The sequence below is a fragment of the Mesoplodon mirus genome (assembly GCF_964341445.2).
Source record: "Mesoplodon mirus genome assembly, chromosome: 5".
In the NCBI taxonomy this organism is placed as follows: Eukaryota; Metazoa; Chordata; class Mammalia; order Artiodactyla; family Ziphiidae; genus Mesoplodon; species Mesoplodon mirus.
In genome coordinates this window covers 140,986,060-141,011,681 of record NC_138980.1, presented here as the reverse complement: position 1 = coordinate 141,011,681, position 25,622 = coordinate 140,986,060, and the positions used below count along the sequence as shown (strand labels likewise).

General features: G+C 39.4%; 2 protein-coding genes across 2 annotated transcripts in view; both read right to left on the bottom strand.

Moving 5' to 3' along the window:
* The window catches only part of ANKRD55 (ankyrin repeat domain 55), a gene marked incomplete at its 3' end in the record, with an annotated part of 185,371 nt that overhangs the window by 59,117 nt on the left and 100,632 nt on the right, over window positions 1-25,622 (bottom strand). The window contains exon 3 of the mRNA XM_082622910.1: window positions 3,265-3,387. Coding sequence (XP_082479036.1) covers window positions 3,265-3,387 — 123 coding nt within the window. The remainder of the gene's footprint in view (window positions 1-3,264; window positions 3,388-25,622) is intronic.
* Window positions 6,427-7,223, bottom strand: LOC309805087 (small ribosomal subunit protein eS4-like; the record flags this gene model as incomplete). Its single annotated transcript, XM_082622909.1, has 1 exon — window positions 6,427-7,223. Exon 1 carries the CDS (start codon window positions 7,216-7,218, stop codon window positions 6,427-6,429), a length of 792 nt encoding a protein of 263 aa, XP_082479035.1. The 5' UTR covers window positions 7,219-7,223.

The window sequence follows — 25,622 nt, the reverse complement described above, 5'->3', positions numbered from 1 at the left end:
ATTTCTAATATATAGATATAAATTTATTTTTGTGTATTGATCTTGTGTCCTGTGACCTTGCTCAACTCACTAGTTGCAGGAGTTTTGGTAGGTTCCTTAGGATATTCTATGTAGACAATCAAGCTGTGCAAAAAAATGAACAGTTTTATTTTTCTTTTTCAATATGTATGCTTTTCATTTTTTACTTCCTTTTCTTGCCTTTTTGCACTGGCTAAGTACTATGCTGAATATGAGAGACAGAGGGCATTTTTGTTTTGTTGCCCATCTTAGGGGCAAAGCATTCAGTCTTTCACCAGTAAGTAAAATGTTAGCTCTAGAGTTTTTTTGTAGATACCCTTTATCAAATTGAGGAAGTTCCCCTCTATTCCTATTTTCTGAGAGTTTTAAATCATGAATGTGTGCTAAGTTTTGTCAAATGCTTTTTCTGCATCCATTGATATGATCATGTGATTTTTCTTCTGTAGCTGGTTAATATGATGGATTACATAGATTGAGTTTCAAGTATTGAAACAGACTTATATTCCTAGAACAAACCACACTTGGTCATGGTATATAATTAATTTTATATATTACTGAATTCTATTTGCTGATATTTTGCTAAGGATGTCTGTCTGTATCCGTATTCATGTGGAGTATTGGTCTGTAGGTTTATTTTTTGTATCATCTTTGTCACATTTTGATATCAGAGTAATACTAGCTTCATAATCATAACCAGGAAAAGTTTCCTCCTCTTATCTTTTCTGGAAGAGATTATGCAGAGTTGATATGAATTTTATTTAAAAGTTTGTAGAAGTTTCCAGTGGAATCATCTAGGCCTGATGATGTCTTTTTGTGGGAATTTTTAAATTATGAATTTAAGTTCCTGAATAGTTATAGGACTATTCAAATAATGTTTCCTATTGGATGAACTGTGGTAGTTTATCTTTTTTGAGGAATTGATCCATTTCATCTAAATACTCAAATTATGTGTGCAGAGTGGCTTGTTGTATTTTCTTATTATCTGCAGGGTCATTCCTGATAGTGATAATTTGTGTCTTCTTACATTTTCTTTTTGTCGTTATTGCTAGAGGTTTGTCAATTTTATTGATTTTTTCAAAGAATTAGTTTCTTGTTTCATTGATATTCTCTATTTTGTGTTTTCAATTTCATTGATTTCTATTCTTCTCTTTATTACTTCTTTCCTTTCATTTGCTTTGGGCTTATTTTACTCTACTTTTTCTAGGTTCTTGAGGTGAGAACTTAGATTATGACCAATACTTTTCCTCTTTTCTAATGTATTTAGTGCCATAAATTTCCCTCTTAGCATTGCTTTAGCTAGGTGCCACATATTTTGATATGTTGTATCTTTGTTTCCATTCATAATCAGTTAGTACAAGCCAGGATTGAAAGCAATCAGTCTGACTCTTGTATTTATCACACAAGTGGTGTTTAACCTTTGACTCTTCTCATTCCCAACTTCTAACCCCAAGGCAGATGTACAAGTAATTCTGCTTTAAAAAACGAACAAACAAAAAACTACCATGGATAAATTAGGGAGCACCCACACACTTTACAAAACATTTTATTGTCATGATAAGGGAATCCCAAGCTCCTCTTGGGACAGGTCAACTGGTTAAAAATCATTAATGACTTCCTAGAAATACTAGGATAGAGAAACCAATGCTAAATCCTTTGTTATAGTTCCATAGGTCCTTGAGGCTGCCACTTCTTCTTCTCCTCCTCCCCCTTTTTCTTCTCCTCCTGGTTCTTCTTTGTCTTCATCTTCATTTTTTAACCCTGTTTTCTTTCAGTTGTTCAGATTTGTTTCATTTCTATTGTTCTATTTTCAAGTTCATTGATCCTTTCCTCTGCTTCCTCATTCTGCTGCTGAGCTTAGCCATAGAGTTTTTAATTGTAATTACTGTATTTTTAAGTTTAAAAATTTTCCATTTGGTTCTTTATATCTGTATTTCTTTGCTGAGCCTTTCTATTTTTTCATTTGTTTCGAGCATATTTGTAATTGCTCATTGAAGCATTTTTTTCACGGCTACTTGAAGATCTTTGCCAGATAATTCTAACATCTGTCATCTCAGTGTTGGCATCTATTGTCTTTTTCCATTCAGTTTGAGGTCTTACTGATACTTGGTATGTCAAGTGATTTTCTACCGAAACTTGGACATTTGGGGTATTGAATTATAAGCTGCCTAAATCTTACTTAAATCCTCTATTTTAGCTGGTTTTCTCTGATACTGCTCCAAAGGGTAAGTGAAGGGGGGTGTGCCACTTCATTATTGCCAGGTGGGATTAGAAGTCTAAGTCCCCTACTTAGTCTTCATTGACATCTAAGGGAGAAGACTCTTCATTACTGCATTGTGGTGAGAGTCCTAATTCTCAAGAAGGATTCCTCTGACACTGCCTCAGCAGTGGGGATATGGAGACTTCATTACCATGTGAAGGTGGAGGCCCAGGCTCCACGCTTGGTCTTTCCTGGAATGAGTGGGGTTGGGGTCATAGTTTTTTGTTTTTTTGGTGGTAGTGTTTGATGGAGTAGACTCATTATTGTCTAAAAGTTTTCTGTCTTGTTATGCAGTCCCTTTTTTGTTCTTTGGCTAGAGAGAAGGCTTTTGTTGGGGGCTTTTTTGACCTCTGTCCACTGGCATTCCTATGTTGTCAGCTTCTTCAGCTCCAAGTCTGGGAAGTATGAGGCAAAAAGGAAGCCCAGGAAACTCACCACTATGTCATTCCTTGGGTCCCATGGTCCTAGCTAGTCTGTCATTTTCTCTCCACCTTCCAGAGTGTTCTTATGTTTATGCTATATACAATGTCCAGGAGTTTTAGCTGTATTTAGCAGAAGGAATAAAGCAAAAACTACTTCTACTCCATCTTCCCAGAAGCAGAAGCCCTTGCTCTCTGGCTTTAACAGCCGCACTTTCCCAACATCTACTGCTACCAAAAATAGCCTCCTCTTTTCATACCCATTTTCTAACTTCAACTAATTGGCCTATCTACTTTAGTCACTCATACAAAGAAGTTGAAGACAAACTCAAACCAAACAACTTCATGAGAAGAGGTGATGTAAAAGAATTTGAAGATCTGTGTCCATGACTCTCATTAAATAAAATACTGAGGAACCTGCACACGGCTACAGGCAGGTTATTCCTTGACCCTCCAGTATCAAAGTAGCTTGTCAAATATAATTTTATTAACATTGTTCACCTCTGGAGGCCATCTCTAAAAGGATAAATCAGAACATTCTGCAGGATTCAAAATGCATAAATAGCTCACCTTCACTGTCACAGCATTCTAGGATGGAAGGGTCTTCCCGAATCACAGCAGTCAAAGCATTGACATCTCCACTAGATGCTGCCTGATAAACCATGGTCAGGTCAACTTCTTCAGATGAATCACCTTCATGAATCAAACAGAGACAAACTTACTGTGTGGAGATAATTCACTGAAAGAATAACAACACCCAAAGCATCACCCACACAAGTGATTCATAAAAATCTCTCTGGTGAATCCAGGCAGAAGGCTGAGTCATCCTGATCACATGCACCTTACCACTTGTGAAGAAAGGTGGGCCACTGTGGGCTGTGTCGTAACATCACCATATATTGGGAAGGAGCCTGAGGGATTAGGTGTCCTCTGAGATTTAATGATTCCCTCCAAGTATTTGGACTACTTGAAATCAGTGAGACCAGATTGGGAAGTGGAGCCCTTATCTTGGTTCCGGGTTTCCTTTTTGATCTGAAATATGTTACTTTCCCTTTCAATGACTCAGTTTACCCACCTTTGAAGGAGATATTGTGTTCCTTATTCTCTGTTCTCTAGTTGGACTCTCTACCCTTTTCCTCTTGCTCTGAACCCTGAAGGCTAACCTTGATGACCACATCACCCAGGCCCCCTGGCCCTCAGTGTCCATGGGAGGCACTGGTAGGAAAGTGGTGAGGAGAAGAGAGATGCGGCATTTCCTCCTGCTTTCCCCTAGTTCAGGGTCTAGCAGTAGCTCTCCCACCAGGAGGGTCCTCCTCCCCAGAACCAGCCCTCACTGGGCTCCCTGTGGTAACAAACATTGTCCTTTCAACCCTGCCTCATCTCTGTATGTAGTCCCTTCACAGAAGCCCTTCATCTGAACCATCTGAGGTTTCATGACATGGTGTTCCCAGAAGAAACAGCTGTATGCAAGTCCTTTGAATTTGGTAGCCACCTGTATCATACCTTTGTGCATGACTGAACCAACTAATAGTATTATCAAAGGTGACAAGAGAACTGTGGGTCAAGTGACCCCAGGGTAGTAATGGAAGGGCTGGGAGACAAGTTTTGTTTACAGAAACACCCCTTGTGAGGTGCTGGGCTGAGCCCCTCTACTTAATTTCTCCCACACATGGCCATGGTTCAGGGAAAATACATGTGTACAAGAAAAGTTTTTAAAATTGCGTTTTTCTACTAGTGTAGGCATTATGCTAGAGATACTTTACAGTTCTAATTGATCTTTAGTTGGCAGTGGTCCTAACCCTTTGGTTGGGAAGGGTTGGGCTTTGTTTTTCAGTCCCAGTATTTCTGGGAAGTCACCAATGACTTTTTAACCAGTTGAACTGTCCCAGGAGAAGCTTGTCATTAAAAATGATTCACTTACAACAACAAACTCCGTTGTAAAGTGAGTAGCTGCTCGTTAATTTATCCATGATAGGTTTGTTACTGTAGCTGTTGCTTTTAAAGCCTTCTCACCTTTACATTTGTCTGAGGGCTGGAAGTGAGCACTGAGGGATGTGAAAGGCAGATGCCACTTCTGCGTGAGTGTAAGGATCCTGGAGCCATACCACTGGGGTTCAATTCCTAGTTTGTACTAACTAGCTGTGTAAATTTGGGCCAGTTACCCTCTCTGGGCCTTAGTTTCCTTGTCTTTAAAATGGAGATGATGATGACAACCATGCGTCTCATAAGGTTGCTGTGAGGAGTAAATGAGTTAATATTTAATCCTATGTGCTCTTAGGACAGGGCATAGTATGTAGTAAATGCTATGTATACTTTGGTTCTACTACTGTTACCTTTTTTTTTTTTTTCTGATAGTGTGCAAATTTAGAGAGCATTTGAAATCTGGGACATGTGGAGAAAAAGGTCTCTCTGATGATGGCTAGCTAAAAGATCCATAGATTGTATAGAACATTCACTCTCTATTAGAAACTCCCCCAGGAGTCTATAGACATTTTGTGAATATTGCTCACAATGTCTTTGGACACAAGAAATAGGGCCCAGACCCAAGCACAAAGGTGGGCCTAGTATCTGGTTGTATGACCACATCCATAGATGCTGGTGATGTCACCTCAGAAGTACTGAAGTGAGGTACTGAGGTATGCTGTGGTACGAGGTATGCTGAGGTACAAGGTATGCTGTGTTTATAGCCTGTTTATATCTTATACAATGTGTTCATATAACATATATAAACGTGTTTATAACCTGTTCATCACTGAATGCAATAAAATCTGTAAGGCACATTCATCAGACTGTAGAGTACATACAGCTGAGAGAAACAAGGAATGCATTGCCTGATAGAATTAGAATTCCAAACAACTTGCCAGAAGGATTCTAGTAACATTGTATTTAATAGGGATAAACATTTAGTCTGTGAAGTACCCAGTTGAACTAAGTGAAGGGCGGTTGAACCTGTAGTTTTTGTTCCTCAATATCCCCTCACCCTGCTGGTGACCTTAACCTGATTATTCTCTAGGGACCACTTCCTCTCCACTTTCAGCACAGGGGGTTGACTACATTCCTGCTCAGGGCCAGAACATGTGACCTAGAACTAGCCATTCGGCACCAGCATTATCCTGGCCACAGATACTGGTTCAGGGATGTGCCTCAATCAGAGCCCATAAAAGGCAATGATATTTTGGATATTTTGGGGTTGCTGGGAACAAGTTTTGTTCTACCACCCATGAAACTGGGAGTTATGGGGGGGACATCTTATGGGTGGAGAGCTTATGAATGAAGACAACACAAGAAGAGCAGAGCTGGGCTAAGAGAAAGAAATAATTGAGACCTGATGACATCATTTGAATTCCTGAATCAAGCCATACCTTAAGCCAGCACCATTTCTAGAACACTTACATGTCCCAATAAATTTCTTGTTTTGCTTAAGTCAGTCTGCATAGATTTTATGTGTTTGTGTTTCTTTTTAATCACTGCAAGAGTTCTAACTAACAGAAGGTTTTAGTGGTGGCACACTAAAAAAGCATTTAGGGATTGAGTTGGGCAATTAACACGATAGGAATTAACAGTGTGACAGTAAACTAGGAGATCTCTGGCTGCAGGGATAATAGTCTAGTAATGAGACTGAGGGAGATAATAGGCTTTTTCCATGTTTTTTTAACACTAAAGAGGCTTTTAATTATGTAGTATTATCTCTAAGTACAAAGACTTTCCCAATCACGTCACTTAGAGATCATTTTATCCACTGCTCTGTTTGGCTGCCAGTCTCTTGTTTCTCTCCTCAGCAACGGTAAGGCAGACACCCTTTCCACGAGGGAGAGAGATCCATGGTTTGTTGCCTTTGCCAATAGCGAAAATGTTGGAGAACCGGGTGGCAAAGCTATTGCCGTTGGCATCTTTCACATGAACTACATCAAAAGAACCAGGATGTCTCTCCCGGTTAGTGATCACATCAATTCTTCCCAGGTTAGCACCTCCAGTCACCATGCACAGGTTACCAGTGTCAGATTTGATGAAATCAGTAATCTTGCCAGTCTCCAAATCAATCTGAATGGTGTCATTCGCCTTGATGAGGGGATCAGGGTAGCGGATGGTGCGAGCATCATGGGTCACCAGATGAGGGATTCCTTTTGTCCCCACAAAGATCTTTCTCACTTTGCATAACTTATACTTGGCCTCCTCAGGTGTAATATGATGAAGAGCAAAGCGACCCTTGGTGTCACAGATCAGACGAAAATTCTCTCCAGTCTTGTCAATGCTGATGACATCCATAATACCAGCAGGGTAGGTTATATCAGCGCGGACCTTGCCATCAATCTTAATGAAACGCTGCATGCAGATCTTCTTTACTTCATCTCCTGTTAGGGCATATTTAAGTCTGTTCCTTAGGAAAATAATTAGGGGGAGACATTCCCTCAGCTTGTGGGGACTGGTAGATGGACGAGGAGCAAACACACCAGTCAGTTTACCCAGCATCCAATGCTTTGGAGCTGCTACGCGCTTCAGGTGCTTCTTGGGACCACAAGCCATGGCTGTGCTAGTCATGGAAAGAGCTTTTTTTCCATTCTTAACTGGTCAGTGTCATGTTGAGGTCTATGGCCCATGGATTAAATGGGCTATAGGTAGCTGGAGAACATTCCGAGGAGAGTGACCAGAGTATGACTGGACTTCATGTCACCTGATGAACAGTGGAAGGAAACAGATCTGTTTACTCTGAAGATTACTCTGTGTGGTCATGATGGTTGCCTTTGGATATTTGAAGAGGTTTTTTTGTTTTGTTTTGTTTTTTAAATTTAAAAAACCGTGGTAAATATACATAACATATGCCATTTTAACCATTTTTAAGTGTAGAGTTCAGTGGCTTGATGTACATTCACATTGTTGTGCAACCATCACCACTATTCATCTCCAGAACTCTTTTCAGCTTCTAAAACTCAAACTCTGTATCCATTAGACAAAAAACTCCCCATTCCTCCCTCCCCTCCATCTCCTGGAAACCACCATTCCATTTTCTGTCTCTATGAATCTGACCACTCTAGATATCTCATTTAAGTGGAATCAATAGTATTTGTCCTTTTGTTACTGGCTTATTTCACTTAGCATAATGTCCTCGAGATTCACCCACATTGTAGTATGTGTCAGAATTTCCTTCTTTTTAAAGGTTGAATGATAATCTGTTGTATGTATGTACCACATTTTGTTTATTCATTCATCTACTGGTGGACACTTGGGTTGTTTCCACCTTTTGGCTATTGTGAATAATGCTGCTGCAAACATCAGTATACAAATAACTCTTTCAGACTCTTTCGAGTATATACTTAGAAGTGAAATTGCTGGATCACATGATAATTCTATTTTTAATTTTTTAAGGAACCACTGTACTGTTTTCCAATGTGGCTGCAACATTTTATATTCTCACCAACAATGCAGAAGGGTTCCAATTTCCCCATGTCCTTACCAACACTTTTATTTCCTGTTTTTGCTTCTTGTGTTTGTTTGTTGTAATAATAGCTAGCCTAATGGGTGTGAAGTGATATCTTATGGTCTTGATTTGCATTTCCCTATGATTAGTGATGCTGAGCATCTTTTCATGTGCTTTTTGGCCATCTGTATATCTTCTTTGGAGAAATGTCTAAGTCCTTTGCCCATTTTTAACTGGGGTTGTTTGTTTTTCTGTTAAGTTGTAGAAATTCTTTATATATTCTGGATATTAACTCTATATTAGATATATAATTTGTATACATTTTCTCCTATTCTGTTGCCTTATCGCTCTGTTGATAGTATCGATGTATAAAAGCATTTAACTTTGATGTAGTTCAATTTGTCTACCTTCTGTTGTCTGTGCTTTTGACATCACATCTAAGAAATTACAGTAAGTCCCCTACATATGAACAAATTTTGTTCTGAGAGTGTGTTTGTAAGTCCAACAAAATTAGCCTAGGTACCCAACAAACACAATTGGTTATATGGTACTGTACTGTAATAGGTTTACAGTACTTTTCACACAAATAATACATAAAAAACAAACAAAAAATAATGAAAACATTTTTAATCTTACTGTACAGTACCTTGAAAAGTACAGTAGTACCAGCTACATCACCACTGCTTTTATGCTTGCTTCCAGACATCCTGGGCTTGCAATAAGGATGCTGTACTACTGAACTTTATACAGTACTTATGGTACACAAAAGCACAACCACTTGTAGAGGATGCACACATGTGACAATGTGAGCCAGACATGTGAACTAACTTACGTGATTGGACATGCAAACTCACATTTGCATTTTTGAAAGTTTGCAACTTGAAGGTTCGTATGTAGGGGACTTACTCTATTGACAAATTCAATGTCATGAAGCTTTCCCCCTATGTTTTCTTCTAAGAGTTTTATAGTTTTAGGTCTTATGATTAGATTGTTGATCCATTTTGAGTTATTTTTTGTAGATGGTGTTAAGGTAAGGGTCTGACTTCATCATTTTGCATGTGGCTGTCCAGTTGTTTCTGCACTATTGCTGAAAAGACAATTCTTCCCCCATTGAATGGTCTTGGCACCCTTGTTGGCTCCTCAGTTGACCCCTAAGTTGACCATAGATATATGAGATTATTTCTAGACTCCCAGTTCTATTCCATGGAGCTATATATTTGTCTTTATGCCAGTACTACACTGTTTTGATTGCTGTAGCTTTGTAGTATGGTTTGAAATCAGGAAGTGTGAGACCTCCAACTTTGTTCTTCTTTTGTAAGATTTTTCTTGGCTATCTGGGTCCTTTGAAATTCCATATGAATTTTAGGATGGATTTTTATATTTCTGCAAAAACATCATTGGGATTTTGTTAGGGATTGCATCAAATCTGTAAATCTCTTTGGGTAGTAGTGACATCTTAACAATATTGTCTTTCAATCCATGAAACACAAGACATCTTTCCATTTATTGGTGTCTAATTTCTTTCAACAATGTAGTTTTCAGTGTATAAGTCTTTTGCCTTCTTGGTTAATTTTATTCCTAAGTATTTTACTCTTTGATGCTACTGTAAACAGGATTATTTTTCAAAGAGCTTTTAGTCAAGTTTATGGTTAAACTTTTATGTGAAATTCCAGCAGTTAGAAATAGCAGTGGGTGAGAATGACAGAAGAGTATTTTGATGGTCAGAGAACTGTAAAAATGTCCTAGGTCTCCTCAAGAGGTAGTGAACTTTCTGTAATTAAAGATGTCAATCTTGGGACTTCCCTGGTGGTCCAGTGGTTAAGACTTTGCCTTCCAACTCAGGGGTTGTGGGTTCGATCCCTGGTCAGGGAGCCAAGATCCCACATGCCTCGTGCCCATAAAAACAAAACATAAAACAGAAGCACTATTATAACAAATTCAATAAAGACTTTAAAAATAGTCCACCTCAAAAAAAAATCTTAAAAAAAAATAAGATGTCAGTCTTGGCTAGGTGGTCACCAAGGGAGTGTGTTGCAGAAGGAATTCAGACAGAGTGAAGCACAAGGTATGGGGAAGGGAAGATGTGTGAGGCAAAACAGAATGTATTTCAGGGTTTCTTCTAACCCTAAGATACCATACTAAACTACAGAGTGATTAGGAAATAGGACATGAAGGAGCTTCCATAGACGCTGTATAGAAACAGTCAATTTAAATTGTAGTCAATGCAAATAATTAGGCCTAAGATAGTACAAAGAATTTCTGTAGAAATGATGAGGGGTGAAGTAGAAGTAACAAGAATGAGGAGAAGGATAACTGATGGTCCTGGTGGAATCTAAAATAGAGGCAAGAAAATTTTTTTTCTATCAAAGGTCACAAAATCATTTAAGATATGCAGAAGATCTACATAAACAAACAATACATAAATTCTTTCTTCTCTCCTTCCTTCTTTACTTATCCATCTCACTATCTATTATCTGTCTATTTTTTTTGTCTATCTACCTATCTATCTATCTGGTATCATCTATCTATCTACCATCTATTTATCATCTATTTATCTTTCTTTCCATTCAGCTTTAGAGGAGGAGCATGGTTTGAATGGCTTTTGCCTAACTGTGTGAAAGTTAAACAGATAGACTTATATATGGATGCATAAAGAAAAATTCTAAAATTCACCAAGGGAGAGAGACTGAAAGTAGAGAGAATGGAAAACAGACATAAAGGAAATAGGAAGAAAGAAGCATGTGAACAGATGCAGATTATATTTTATAAAAAGTTATCTATGTATACATGAAAAATATAAAAGACAAGAAGATGATGCATCAAACATCAATAGAGATAATTTTTTAGATATTATTCAGTACTTTCTATATTTCCCAATTCTCTACAACGAATTTATATACTTTTTATAATCATCAAATAAATCAAGTTTTAAGTGGTGAGAGAGGAGTGTGTGTTACTAGCTTTACATTAATGTGTTACTACTAGAAGGGTAGACAGAGCCTTGTGTGTCTGTAATAGAGAAAACAAGTCCTTGATATTTGACAAAGTGCTGAAAAAGGAAAAACATACATGTATTTAAAAAATTCTGATCTTTATAAATACCCTAGTAGATTTTTTTAAAAACAGGTACATGTTTTAAATTTTTATTAATTTTTACCTAAAATTGGATGGATAGGCTTTTTGGAAATCATCTGTTTCCCTCATTTTTCATGGTTAGAAACCTTGTAAACAGTTTTCTGGATGTGTCATAAATTATCAACTTAATTCCAAGGGCCCAACTTTTTAATGGTAGGATTGCAGAAATATGACAGGCTGCTAGAAATGTTTTAGATTAGAGGACCTTCTTCAAAGCTTCTCACATTTTACACAAATATGGGTTCCTTCACATAGTGGTTCTGTCTCTGGGTTATTGCACAGTTCCTTGGGAAAGCCCTTGACTACATCAATTACTGGGCCTACTTTGTTGAAATTACCCAGAGGTCAGCTTGGCATTTGTTCTGCTTAAGTTGAGACCGTTTCGTGGAACAGCCAGGTCAATGTAAGGATAGATTGGGTATTGTAGTTTCAAGAGTCCAGGCCAGAGGGTCTTGGGAGGATTTCTTTGGTTCATTCTATTCTGAGAATCCTTGGGTGGCTGAATGCAGCTTAGAGTCACTAGTGAAGTCTGAATTCATTTTTGGGCAACTACAGAAGATTCCACAGATATTTCTTAGATTGTTTTTTGGAGTGGAACTGATTGCATCTGAAGAACTGAAATTTATTCATTCATCCATTTACTTAACATCTACCATGGGCTAGTAAAATTGCAGGTACAAACGTTGTAGAGTCTCTCTGTTCCTAACAAAAACATGCCCTAATGGGAAAAGAAGTGTGTAATTTATGATTGAGATATACCAGGGATGTTATGGCAGGACAGGAGGAAGAATGATTTATGCAAATAGTTTCCTGGGCATCCTCCTAATCCAGATCACTCTATCCTCCCTCAGGATTATCTTGGGTGCTTTGGGGACAGTAGAGAAATTGTGTTTTGGGAGCTGCCTGGAATGATCTATCCATAAGGTGGGGAGGTCTTTTCACTTTTAGGGAAGATGCCAGGCCTTCACTGCACCCTGATGGCTCCATGTAACAATATTGCCACCCACTGGTGATAAAGAGTCTCTCTGGGCCTTGACCTGGGCCCTGAGCCAGGATGGTGCCAGTTCTGCTGGACAGAATTAAAAGCCAGTTTGGGGGCTTCCCTGGTGGCGCACTGGTTAAGAATTTGCCTGCCAATGCAGGGGACACGGGTTCGAGCCCTGGTCCGGGAAGATCCCACGTGCCGCGGAGCAACTAAGCCCGTGCGCCACAACTACTGAGCCTGCGCTCTAGAGCCCACGAGCCACAACTACTGAAGCCCATGTGCCACAACTACTGAAGCCCGCACGCCTAGAGCCTGTGCTCTGCAACAAGAGAAGCCAGCGCAATGAGAAGCCCACGCACCGCAACAAAGAGTAGCCCCCGCTCACTGCAACTAGAGAAAGCCCGCGTGCAGCAGCGAAGACCCAATGCAGCCAAAAATTAAATAAATGAATAAATAAATAAATAAAATTTTTAAAAAGCCAGTTTGGAACACTCTGGCCATGTAGGAACAAGTTTAAGGTCATTGATACAGTTGGCTGGCATTGAAAGCAAATTAGTGTCATGTGACTCATCATATACATCATATGATACACAGCATGCATACATGCAAGCAATACAGAAAAACAGTAAGAGCCCAGCCTCCAGAGTGTGAATCCTAGCACTGCCAATTTCCTGATAGCTGTGTGATCTTGGGCAAATTACTTAACCTCTTTATTCTCATTCCTCTCTTGTCAAATGGGTAAGAATAGTATTTACCTTACAGGGTTGTTCTGAGAGCTAAATGAATTCATCCACATAAAGTGCAATGCCTGGCACAAAGTATTCAAAGTATGTCAACAATAATATATTATCACCATTACTACGTTGACATAGATAGGAACCTCTGTCTTCTTTCCCCTTAAAGAGACCCTCTGCCTTGCTCAGCAGGCTGTAGAGATTTTGTGAGCTGAAACATTTTGCTATTTCTCGCGTTTTCTCCTACAGTCCCTCAGGGTGTACTGGCTGAGGCTTTAAGAGTATTTTATAAAGTGCCAGTCATATGGGAGGAGGAAAAGGAGTTTCTTTCTAACATTTTAAAGAGAAAAATAGCTGCAAGCTTTCTGCATGTGCCAGCTGAGAACAAATACTCAAAGCAACCTTCATGCCGTGGGAGTGGAAAAGAAGGGATTTCATTCTGTGGGGAGGAAGTCTTGCAACAATATTATCTCAAGGGTAAGTATCTGGCCACAATTAGACCCTTCTTCATAACCAAACTTGTGATGCAACACATGCCGTATTTCTTTGAATCTCAGCATCACTGTGTTCCTCGGGGTGACTCTTCTGGCCTGTGAATGCCATTCCATGGCTCGCATCTCTGCTGGACGTGGGGTGGGGGATAGTGCTGGGAAATGGAATTTGCTGTTCTAAGAAACATGTCTGTGTTAAACTTCAGTGATGATGCCTCCCTAGAGTGCATTTTCATAAAATGAACTTTCATTTCAATGCTACTAATTCTTTAAAAGAACTCAATCTTCAATGCATAGGACCTTTAGTATGTGTGCAATAGATGGACTGACTGATTGATGTAGTATTCATGTTCAATAGCTTTCTCACTCATTGGAAATGAGTGGTGAAGATAGGTGAAGAAGCGGGGTTTGTTTTCTTGTGGAAATCTCCTTGATGTTAAAAATATTGTGTCAAGAAGTTCTTTGGTAAGTAGGCAAGTATAAATCTTAAATGATTTTACGAAGGACTATGCTAGCCTAGCCAGTCTTTGGAAATTAAAAAGTAAGCCAAGTGTTATTTTGAACACTGTTCCTTTGATCTTCCTTTCTTCTTGATCAAATGCATGACACCACCCACCTCTTTCACTTTTAAGAAATGGGAAGTGTTCATGTCAGGAATTTGCCATTTTAACTGGGGACTCTGGAAGGAGAGGAATAGGTGAAGAAGCGGGGTTTGTTTAGTTTGCAGAAGAGCAGACTTAGTTGGATATGACAGCTGTTGGAAAAGCTGGAAGAGAGTTTAGGATTGTTTTCTGTAGATCCAGAGGGAAGAACTAGTATTGGTGGGTAGAAATTAGAATAATTAAGATTTTTAATAACTAGAGCCGTTCAGAACTAGAAGGGATTATATTGTGAGCTGTGTGCTCCTCATTACTACCCATGTCTAAGCAGGTTCTGATCAAGCATATCTTGGGATGCTCTTGAGGAGATGTCTATATTGAGTAGAAGGTTGACCTCTAAGGTTCCTTCTGTGATTAGTATTCTATGTGTCTTTCTCGTATCTGTGTAGAACCAAATAATGAAATCACCTATTGTTGATGAACAATGACGGTTGTGCTGAAAAGGATTTGCAGAAGTGGGTTTTCCTTGAGTCCTTTAAAAGGTATCCTTCCTAGTGACCCTCCACTGTGGCCACTTGTAAAACTGCCCCAAGTGCCTTGATCACCTAAAAATAGTTTAAGAAAACAAATGCAATTTGGGTGGCTTGTCCAAGTGTCAGAGATTGAACCAATCTGTCTCTCTGTAGTCCTTTAGATTTGCACCTCTCCTTTTGTAGTCATCCTGTCAGCTGGGCTTCCACGGCTGTCTTCATTGTCTTGACTGTGTTTTCTCCCTCTTCATGACTGTCTCATGGGTTCCTTAAGGTAACTGAAATGGAATCCCTTCTTACTATATTGGAGTTGTTGCTTTATAAAAGGTACAGAATAAAACCCAACCTGGTGAATAATCACCCTTCATATGACCCCACTAGAATTTTGGCAGTATGGCTTTGCTTTTTTTGCAGAAAAAAAAAACCTTGACCATGAGATAGAAGTTAGAGTAGTGTTGGATACATTGTAGATACTTGATAAATATGTTTATTGATTTAATTAGCATATTCTTTTCCAACTGGCAAATTGAAGAGTACATATATGAAAGGAAGTCTCATTCTTTCCAATCCTTGGGAATAGAATTAGGAAAAGTGATAGAAGGAGTCTTCTGTTCCTTTAAATAATTTCATAAGGCATATCACTAGCATTTCAAGTAGAGTTGAAGTAAATGAATAGCTTCCCTCAACTCTCATAGATTATGGATATATGGTTAAGTAAGGCTGATTTAAACTGTATCATCAGAGCTGTGAGTATGTAATATTGTGAGGTCTAAAACAGTGACAACACAGCAAAGGAAACCATAAACAAAATGAGAAGACAACCTACGGAATGGGAGAACATATTTGCAAACAGTGCAACCGACAAGGGCTTAATTTCCAAAATATACAAACAGCTCACACAAATCAACAACAAAAAAACAAACAACCCAACCAAAAAGTGGGCTGAACACCTAAATAGACATTTCTCTGAAGAAGACATACAGATGGCCAATAGGCACATGAAAAGATGCTCAACATCGCTAATTATTAGAGAAATGCAAATCAAAACTATGAGGTACCACCTCACACTGATCAGAATGGCCATCATTAAAAAGTCTGCAAATAACAATTGCAGGAGAGGGTGTGGAGGAAAGGAAAACCTCCTATACTGTTGGTGGGAATGTAAATTGGTGGAGCCACTATGGAAAACAGTATGGAGGTTCCTCAGAAAACTAAACATAGAATTACCATAGGATCCAACAATCCCACTCCTGGGCATATATCTGGACAAAACTATAATTCAAAAAGATATATTCACCCCTATGTTCATAGCAGCACTTTTCACAATAGCCAAGACATGGAAACAACTTAAATGTCCATGGACAGATGAATGGATAAAGATGCTATTTGCAGCAACACAGATGCAACTAGAGATTACCATACTAAGTGAAGTAAGTCAGAAAGAGAAAGACAAATACCATATGATATTACTTATATGTGGAATCTAAAATATGACACAAATGAACTTACCTACAAAACAGAAACAGACTCACAGACATAGAGAACACACTTGTGGTTGACAAGGGGGGTGGGGGAGAGGGGCAGGGTTGGACTGGGAGTTTGGGGTTAGTGGATATAGAATGGATAACAACAAGGTCCTACTGTATAGCACAGGGAACTATATTCAATATCCTGAGATAAACCATAATGGAAAATAATATAAAAAAGAATGTATAGGTATGTGTAACTGAGTCTCTTTGCTGTACAGCAGAAATGAACACAACACTGTAAATCAACTATACTTCAATTTAAAAAATGCAAAAAAGGGCTTCCCTGGTGGCGCAGTGGTTGAGAGTCCGCCTGCCGATGCAGGGGACACGGGTTCGTGCCCCGATCCCGGAAGATCCCACATGCCGCGGAGCGGCTGGGCCCGCGAGCCATGGCCGCGGAGCCTGTGTGTCCGGAGCCTGTGCTCCGCAACGGGAGAGGCCACAGCAGTGAGAGGCCCGCGTACAGCAAAAAAAAAAAAAAAAAAAAAAAATGCAAAAAAAAAAGGTGACAATAGAAATGACTTCTCAATTAAATCTGAATCTCATAAAGAACTTTCTTTTTGAACAACAGAAATATTAGCCAAGTGTATTACTATGAACCACTCTGGGTTCAGTTCTCTATTTTGTAAAATAAGGTTGACTACATCCCTGGGTCTCAACACTGGCTAAACATTAGAACCATCTGGGGAGATAAAAACCAAAAACCAAAAAAAAAAAAAAACAAACCCCCGATACCTAAGTGCTAACCCCAGATATTTTGATTTAATTGATCCATCATTTCTTATGTTATTTCATTTTGGATTACAAAAATTATGAAGATACAGATAAGAAGAAAATATATACTCAAAGATAATCACTATTAAGATGTTGGTATGTTGTATAAACTTGATTTATAGGCTTGTTTCCCACCCATCCTGGAGCCCTCATTCCTCCACCTGCCTGTGTAATGTAAATATGGGAGTGGGGAGAAGTGCTAGCAGGAGGGGAAGCTTGGAAACCCGAAAGACCTAGTTGCTTCAGAATGTGCAGTTGTGAGCCTCTGCCCTTTCCATCTTCCCCCTCTAAAATCTAAACTGTCTCCTGTCCCCTATCCTGCACTCAAAATGGACGTGGCTGAAAACAAGTGGTAACCCAACCCAAAGGCTGTATAAAAGAGAAGGCCAGTTCCTAAGGAGCAAGCATAATGGTTAAAAGGCACAAAAAGCTGTGAGGTCAGGAGGCATAGAACAGGAGGGAGAGAGTTCTGGAAGGTGCTGTAGCTTGGGGTGGGTAGCGCCCTAGGACAGTGGACTCCTGCCTGTGGCTGAAGCTTGGGGGCAGTGGCTGCTGGGGGGGCAGGATTCATTGACCAAGGTAGCAATGCAAATCTCAAATCTCCTACACTGTGATCTTCTATGGATGAGAATACAATCATAGAACTTGAAGAAAATGACTGAAATTTTCTGAGATCCAATGTGAGTTTGGCTAACACTATGGCCATTTTGCTACTCATTTATTAAGTGTATCTCTGTTTCTCCTCCCACTCCAAATTCCCCTCCCACAATAAGGGACCAGATGAAGGGTAATATTAAAAGGATCTAATGACTGGCTTGTCAGGTCCCCCATCAGACTGGAGGCAGGTCTAACAGCTGGAGCAGGGTTGATAACTTTTTAGCTGCTGGACTGTGGGCTGTGTGTGTTCCTGGGAAATGGCTGGGAATAATCTCTATTGATCTGAGGATACAGAGGTATTTTAATATTGTAACAACCAGTGACTAATAGTTCTTAGCATGGTGCTGGAGTTACATTTTACAAAAAAAAGATCATGCTGTACATATAATTTTGATTGCTGCTCTTTTTCAAACACTTAATATCGGATCACAAATATTTTCCTATGCCATAAGGTAAGATTTGAAAATGTTATTTATAAAATGTGGCATAAAATCCCATTGACTGGAATTAGCACAACTGATTTAATCATTCTCTTACTATTGAACATTTAAATTGTTTCTCTTTTGGGGGGAATTATTAATTCTGTAGCTATTCCAAATAATGCTATAACATTCTTGCATATATGCGTTTCTGTGCATCTTTATTTCCTTTGGACACATTCCTAGAAATGAACTTGGGAATCAATAGATTTGACTCTTTGTCAAATTGCCCTCCAGAAAGGTTGACCCAACACACCCTCCCCAAGCAGGGCTTGAGAGCATACATTTACCTCATTCTTAATGACACTGTGATTTATTGTTTTTTTAAAAAATAATGTTGATGTGAAAGAAGGAAAAGGGTATATCATTTCCAATGGTCATTTCTTTTATTATTCCTAAGAGAGAAGTTTTTTCACATGTTTATGGCCATTTCATGAATTACTTGTTGGTATCCTTTACATATTATTTCAAGGCATTTGTCTTTATCTAATTGATTTGAAAGAGCTCTATATACATTAAGGACACTAACTCTTCATCTGCTATCTATGCTGCAGTTATTTTTCCCTGTTTGCCACTTAAGTTCTCAGTTTGTTTTGCTGGTTTTTGAAAAATAAACCAACAAAATCTATGGATATTGCACTTATGATTCATTGCCCGTGGAACGTTATACTTATGTGTTAACATTTAGCTGTAATTAATATGGAAATTTTAAACTTTATATTTGTATGCCACAATTACTTTTTTTCCCCAAATACTGTATAATTCTCCTTTTCTTCACTAATTTGTAAGGGCAACCTTATCATACAGTGCTAACTCAATAACGCCTTGGAGGAGGCTCCTCCTACAGCCCATTCACTGGAACTGTGGTTTGGAAAGCATGGATCCCAGAACTAACTTCTCTGCAGCGGTATACACATGAATGTGGGAATGTGGCCAAAGTGCATCTCAGTCACATTCCGTAGAATCTTGTGGTCTGCCTATAGTCAAGGTTCTTAGCTTTTTTGTGTTTCCTGCACAGTTTTGAATTCTAGAATTTTTGGTAGCATATCTGAAGGAATTAAACTCAGAACAATCCTAAAGTTAGCAAAAAGTTCGATACAACCATTTTGACAGCACAACAATGTCTCCCAGTAGCTATGAAAGCATCCACTGTTCCAGGGGGTCTCTGTCACTGTCTGAATAACAATCATAATTATGGTCAACAATTATGCCAAACTTATTATGCACCAGGTACTGTGCTAAACCTTTTTTAGAAATCAACTCATTTAATTCTCACCTTATGAGAATTATTCCCACTTTATGGATGGGGAAACTGAGGCATAGGGCAGGAAAGTGACTTACTCAAAGTCACACAGTTAGTAAGTGGTGAAACTCAGATAAGGCTGTAGGCTGTCAGGCCTCAGACTCAACCCTCTGACCAATGTGCACTACTGTCTTTCGCTGCCCATTCACTCAGGTGGCGAAGCCCTCATATATTCCAGTGAACCTGTGACCTTTCTTGGTGCTGGACAATATTCCACATTCCATTCTCTCTTACTCACAGCAGCCTATATCCTACTCTCCACAAGCTGTGCAGCTCAGCATTCTGCTGGAGAGACATCATTGTGCTAGAGTTTATACTCACTTGTAGCAAAAATAAAATCTACACATTAATTGAAAATTGGGAATGCATCTATGAGGAGCTGTTTGTACACCAAGGAGAGAATTAGAGTTAGTGGTAATAGCATAAGGATTCTAATATGAGGTTGAGCGAATTCTTTTAAAATATTAAGATAAATGTCAAATAACCAAGGAACAAATAGTTCTCATACTGAAGCATAGAAAGAGAATGAAATTTTTCTAATTTATTTTCTAAGGCTAGCATAAACTGCTAAAGACATGTGCATACAGGCACCTACAGATGGACCCAATCTGTAAACTCAGGGTTTTAAGTTTTAAATTAAATTCTGCGAGATCAGATTAAGTTGGATGTAGAAAGAATAATACACCATGACTGAACAGAGTTTATTCTAGAATATAGATGTTTTGATTTTCCAGTGTCTATTAATAAAATATATCACATCAGTAGAACAAAGGGGAAATATATGATTATATGAATAAAGAATAGAAAGGCATTTAATAAAATTTGATATCTGTTCCTTAAAAAAGCTTAACAACTAGGAATAAAAGATTTCATTATCAATATGATTAACTACATTTATTTCTAATCAATTTCAAACACCACACCTAATAGTGAAAAAATAGGGAAAGAAAGAAGACAAATTTTATCTAATGCAGTAATATATGAAGCAAAAAGAAATGAGACAATAATCATAAAGGAAGAGCAAAATTATCAAAGTTTAATCAAAGCTAACTTTTACTCGTGTTCTTTGCACTGTCCTAACAGTTTCCTTTGAATTAAGCTATTTATTTATTTCAACAATTTTATGAAGTAGGTAGTATCTTTACCCTATTTACAGATGAGGGAATTGAAGCACAGAGAAGTTGAATAATTTCCCCTAAGTTGTACAGCTATTAAATGGCAGAGCAGGATCTGAAACCAGTCCATCTGGTTTCATCCTGTGCACCAGGATGACACAAGAGAATTAACCACAGAACCATTAGAATTAATAAGTTAGCCAGATTTAAAAATAAATATGAAACTAAATAGTTCTTCTATATTAAATAATATGAGGAAACTAACTCCTCCTTACATTGAAAATAACTCACTAAAATGAAAATATAAAATACCCAGTAATAAATATTCAGAATCTAAATAAGGAACTAAGAAAAGAGTTGGATTCATGAAGATACATGCCATGTGTCCAGATAGGAGAACTAAATAGTATAACTAATTTTAATTATTATACAGATTCATTTTTAAGTTTAATGTCATTTCAGTGAAAGTTCCAACAGTTTTTTGGGGGGGAGGGCTCAGAAAAATGATATTGACTTTCATTTGTAAAAACAAATGGATAAATTTATGCTTTAAAGAAGAAAAAAGAATATACTTAAGTATTTGCTTATCTATACATAGAATCTCTTTGTCAGGATATATAAGAAACTGCTTACATTGTTTTGCTTCCAGGAGGGGATCTGGATGGCTGGAGGGGTTGGTGTGAAGGGAGATTTTTCACTGTACATTGTTTTATACCTTGAAATTGTGTGAATGTATTACTACACCAAAAGCAAAAACAAACAAAAAGAGGAAAACAAAAAAAAAATTGAAAAAAAAATTTGAAAAAAGTATTGAAGGAGGATTTCTCTATCAAATCGTAAAACATTATGAAACTATAATAATTTAAAAAGTAAGACTGTGCTTCAAGACTAGATCGATTCCTAGAACAGCATAGAAAGTCTAGAAACCTGCCTGGCACTAGCATGGAAAGTGGAAGCTAACAGGTAGGCTGGCTTTTAAGCAATGGAATGAGTTATATCTAGAAGGCAAGTCTTAGACTGAGAGGATAGAACTCCAGAAAAAGAGGAAAGGGAAAGTAGAAGTTCTCCAAGACCTGTGAGCTTTTCTGGGAATTATTTTCTTTCTAATGTGGTTTTCTTGCTAGGCAAATTCTACTCCTTCCAATTTCCAAACAAAAAGCAGTGCTATCGAAAACAGACACCTAGATCAATGGAACAGAATATAAAGCCCAGATGGGACTTCCCTGGTGGCACAGTGGTTAAGAATCCACCTGCCAATGCAGGGGACACGGGTTTGAGTCCTGGTCTGGGAAGATCCCACATGCTGCGGAGCAACTAAGCCCATGCACCACAACTACTGAGCCTGTGTTCTACAGCCCGTGAGCCACAACTACTGAGCCCACGTGCCACAACTACTGAAGCCTGCACGCCTACAGCCCATGCTCCACAACAAGAGAAGCCACTGCAATGAGAAGCCTGTGCACCACAACCAAGAGTAGCCCCCAGTCACTGCAACTACAGAAGGCCCGCATGCAGCAACAAAGACCCAATGCAGCCAAAAAAAAAGAATATAGAGCTCAGAAATAAACCCAGACACTTATGGTCAATTAATCTATGACAAAGGAGGTAAGAATATACAATGGAGAAAAGACAGCCTCTTCAATAAGTGGTGCTGGGAAAACTGGACAGCTACATGTAAAAGAATGAAATCAGAACATTCTCTAACACCATATACAAAAGTAAACTCAAAATGGATTAAAGACCTAAATGTGAGACTGGATACTATAAAACTCCTAGAGGAAAACATAGGCAGAACACCCTTTGACATAAATCACAGCAATATTTTTTTGGATCTGTCTCTTAAAGTAAAGGAAATAAAAGCAAAAATAAACAAATGGGACCTAATTAAACTCCAAAGCTTTGCATAGCAAAGGAAACCATCGACAAAATGAAGACAACCTACTGAATGGGAGACAATATTTGCAAATGATATGACTGATAAAGGATTAATATCCAACATATATAAACAGTTCATATAACTCAACATAAAAAAAAAAACCTGATTAAAAACTGGGCAGAAGGGACTTCCTTAGTGGCGCAGTGGTTAAGAATCCGCCTGCCAATGCAGGGGACATGGGTTTGAGACCTGGTCCGGGAAGATTCCGCATGCTGCAGAGCAACTAAGCCCGTGAGCCATAACTACTGAAGCCCAAGTGCCTAGAGCCTGTGCTCTACAATGAGAGAAGCCACTGCAATGAGAAGCACGTGCACCGCAATAAAGAGTAGCCCCCGCTCACTGCAACTAGAGAAAAGCCACACGCAGCAACGAAGACCCAATGCAGTCAAAAAAAAAAAAAAAAAAAAAAGCAGAAGAACTGAATAGACATTTTTCCAAAAAGGAAATGCAGACGGCCAACAGGTACATGAAAAGATACTCAAGGTTTCTAGGGTTTGGGGGCCAGGACTAGGGAGGTATGCCATGCCAGAATGTTTTAACAGGGCAACTTTGGCCTGTACTAGGTCCATCTCTGGTCCTCACCATCATCCTGCTTTGCGTCTTCGGCCAATATTGCCAGGGCCACTTCGGCCAGTACTAATGTATTCTCTGTCCTAAATATGAATGTAGACCTAATTACCGACACGCTGTTGGAATCAGAAACACAGTCAGTGAACAATAAGCAGAAAAGAAGAAGGAATGATAATAAAGAGGACAATCACCATTCTCCCCAGTCCAAAAGGAGTAAGAGAAACCCTGTTTTTCAGGAGTCTCAGGATGCAACGAAAAACAATAAGGAAGGAAGCACTAAAAGGAACCAAAGTGTGTGCATGTTCAAGCAATGATAATGACAGGAGCAGCAGTGTTAATTCCCCAGAGAGAGTAATTGTATCAGAAAGCAGCTTAAACCAGATCACTGCTGAACTCAACAAGAGTACCCCTCAGTCCTTATATGAGGAGTATGCGGTATGCCAAGGTCCTTATTCCTACATCAACCAGATCATAAGGGAGGCACACTTCAACAGCCTATAGCAGCAAGGACAATCTCCAACATGATGAACTAGGAGCTCCTTATTCCAACCTAAAATTTGTTTATAAAAGCAATTGCACACACACACACACACACACACACACAAAAGATGCTCAACACTGCTAATCATCAGGGAATGCAAATCAAAACCACAATGAGACATCACCTCACACCTGCCAGAATGGCCATCGTCAAAAAGAACACAAGTAACAAACGTTGTCAAGGATGTAGAGAAAAGGCAACCCAACTACACTGTTGGTGGGAATGTAAATTGGTGCAGCCACTGTGGAAAACAGTATGGAGGTTTCTCAAAAAACTAAAAACAGGGTTACCATATGACTGAGCAATTCCACTCCTGGGTTTATATCCGAATATAACAAAAACACTCATTCAAAAAGCTACATGTACCCCAATGTTCATAGCAGCATTTTTTACAATTGCCAAGATATAGAAGCAACCTAAGTGTCTGTCAACAGATGAATGGATAAAGAAGATATGTATATATACAATGGAATACTACTCAGCCATAAAAAGGAATGAAATGTTGACATTTGCAGCAACATGGATGGAGTTGGAGGGCATTATGCTAAGTGAAATAAGTCAGACAGAGAAAGACTGTATGATATCACTTATATGTAGAATCTAAAAAATACAACAAACTAATGAATACAACAAAAAAGAAGCAGACTCACAGATACAGAGAACAAACTAGTGATTAACAGGGGGGTGGTGGGGGGGAGGAGGGGAGCAGTAGGAGGTACAAACTATTGGATATAAGATAGGCTCAAGGATATACTGTACACATGGGGAATATAGACAATATTTTGTAATAAATGTAAATGGAAATTAGCCTTTAAAAATTGTATAAAAAATTAAAAAATAAAATTTAAAAAAGGAATGCTATGCTATGAATTCATTACAGAGGGGGAGGTAACTTGATAGATGGATGTTCTCTTGACCAGGGAAGACCAGTTGTCCATATGACCTTAGGTAAGTCATCTATAAGAATCATTAGCACTTGCTAAGTGGTTACTCTGGGCCAGGCATGGTTCCAAGTGCTTTGTATGTATTATGTCATTGAATCTTTCTAACAATCCTCTGAAGATTGTTATAACCATCTTTTTTTTTTTTTTTTCTTCTTGCAGTACACGGGCCTCCCACTGCCGTGGCCTCCCCTGCCGCGGAGCACAGGCTCCGGACGCGCAGGCCCAGTGACCCTGGCTCACGGGCCCAGCTGCTCCGCGGCACGCAGGACCTTCCCGGACCGGGGCACGAACCCGCGTCCCCCGCATCGGCAGGCGGACTCCCAACCACTGCGCCACCTGAGATGCCCTATAACCATCTTTATAACAAACCCATTACACCCTCTAGCAGTTACTGAGTGATTACTATGGGCCAGCAGTGGTTGCAGGTACCTTGCATGTATTCCTTAATTCAATCTTTATAAACAATCCTTTGTAATAGCACCATCTTAGTTTACAAGGTAGGAAAGTGAGGTATAGAGATGTTAAACAGCTGGGTCACACAGTAAGTGTCACCAGCATAGCCCACTAACAATTCATGGAAAAATAGAATCTGGGTAATAAAATACAGTCTAACCTTTTTTCTTTTTCCTTTGCGATTCGTCTGGTTTCACTTGCTCACAGGGAGCCGCGTGCAGAGGCCTCGTACTGGTACTTGGCACTTCAGACCAGAGTTCCTCCTCGGGGGAAGTGCCCGCGCGAGACACCTCAGCTCTGGGCGCGAGCAGAAGCGCGGCTGCACACACCACCTCAATTCAAGATGGCCGCGGGCCGTGGGCAGAGACGCTGCTCCGGAGCCTGCGCTCTGGAGCCTGAGCGGTACGGCCGCGCCTGCCCTGGGAGAGCTCCGCCCCCCCGCCCCCCCCACCCCACGCTGAGGAGATCCTATAAAGCAGCCCCGCCCACAGCCTGTAGGGACAGCGTGTCCTCTAGAGAGTGAGTTCGCCTTTCTCCATTCTTTGAGCAAAGAAGAAAACTTCCCTTTACTTTTTTTTTTTTTTTTTTTTTGCGGTACGTGGGCCTCTCACTGTTGTGGCCTCTCCCGTTGGGGAGCACAGGCTCCGGATGCGCAGGCTCAGCAGCCATGGCTCACAGGCTCAGCCGCTCCGCGGCATGCGGGATCTTCCCGGACCGGGGCACGAACCCGTGTTCCC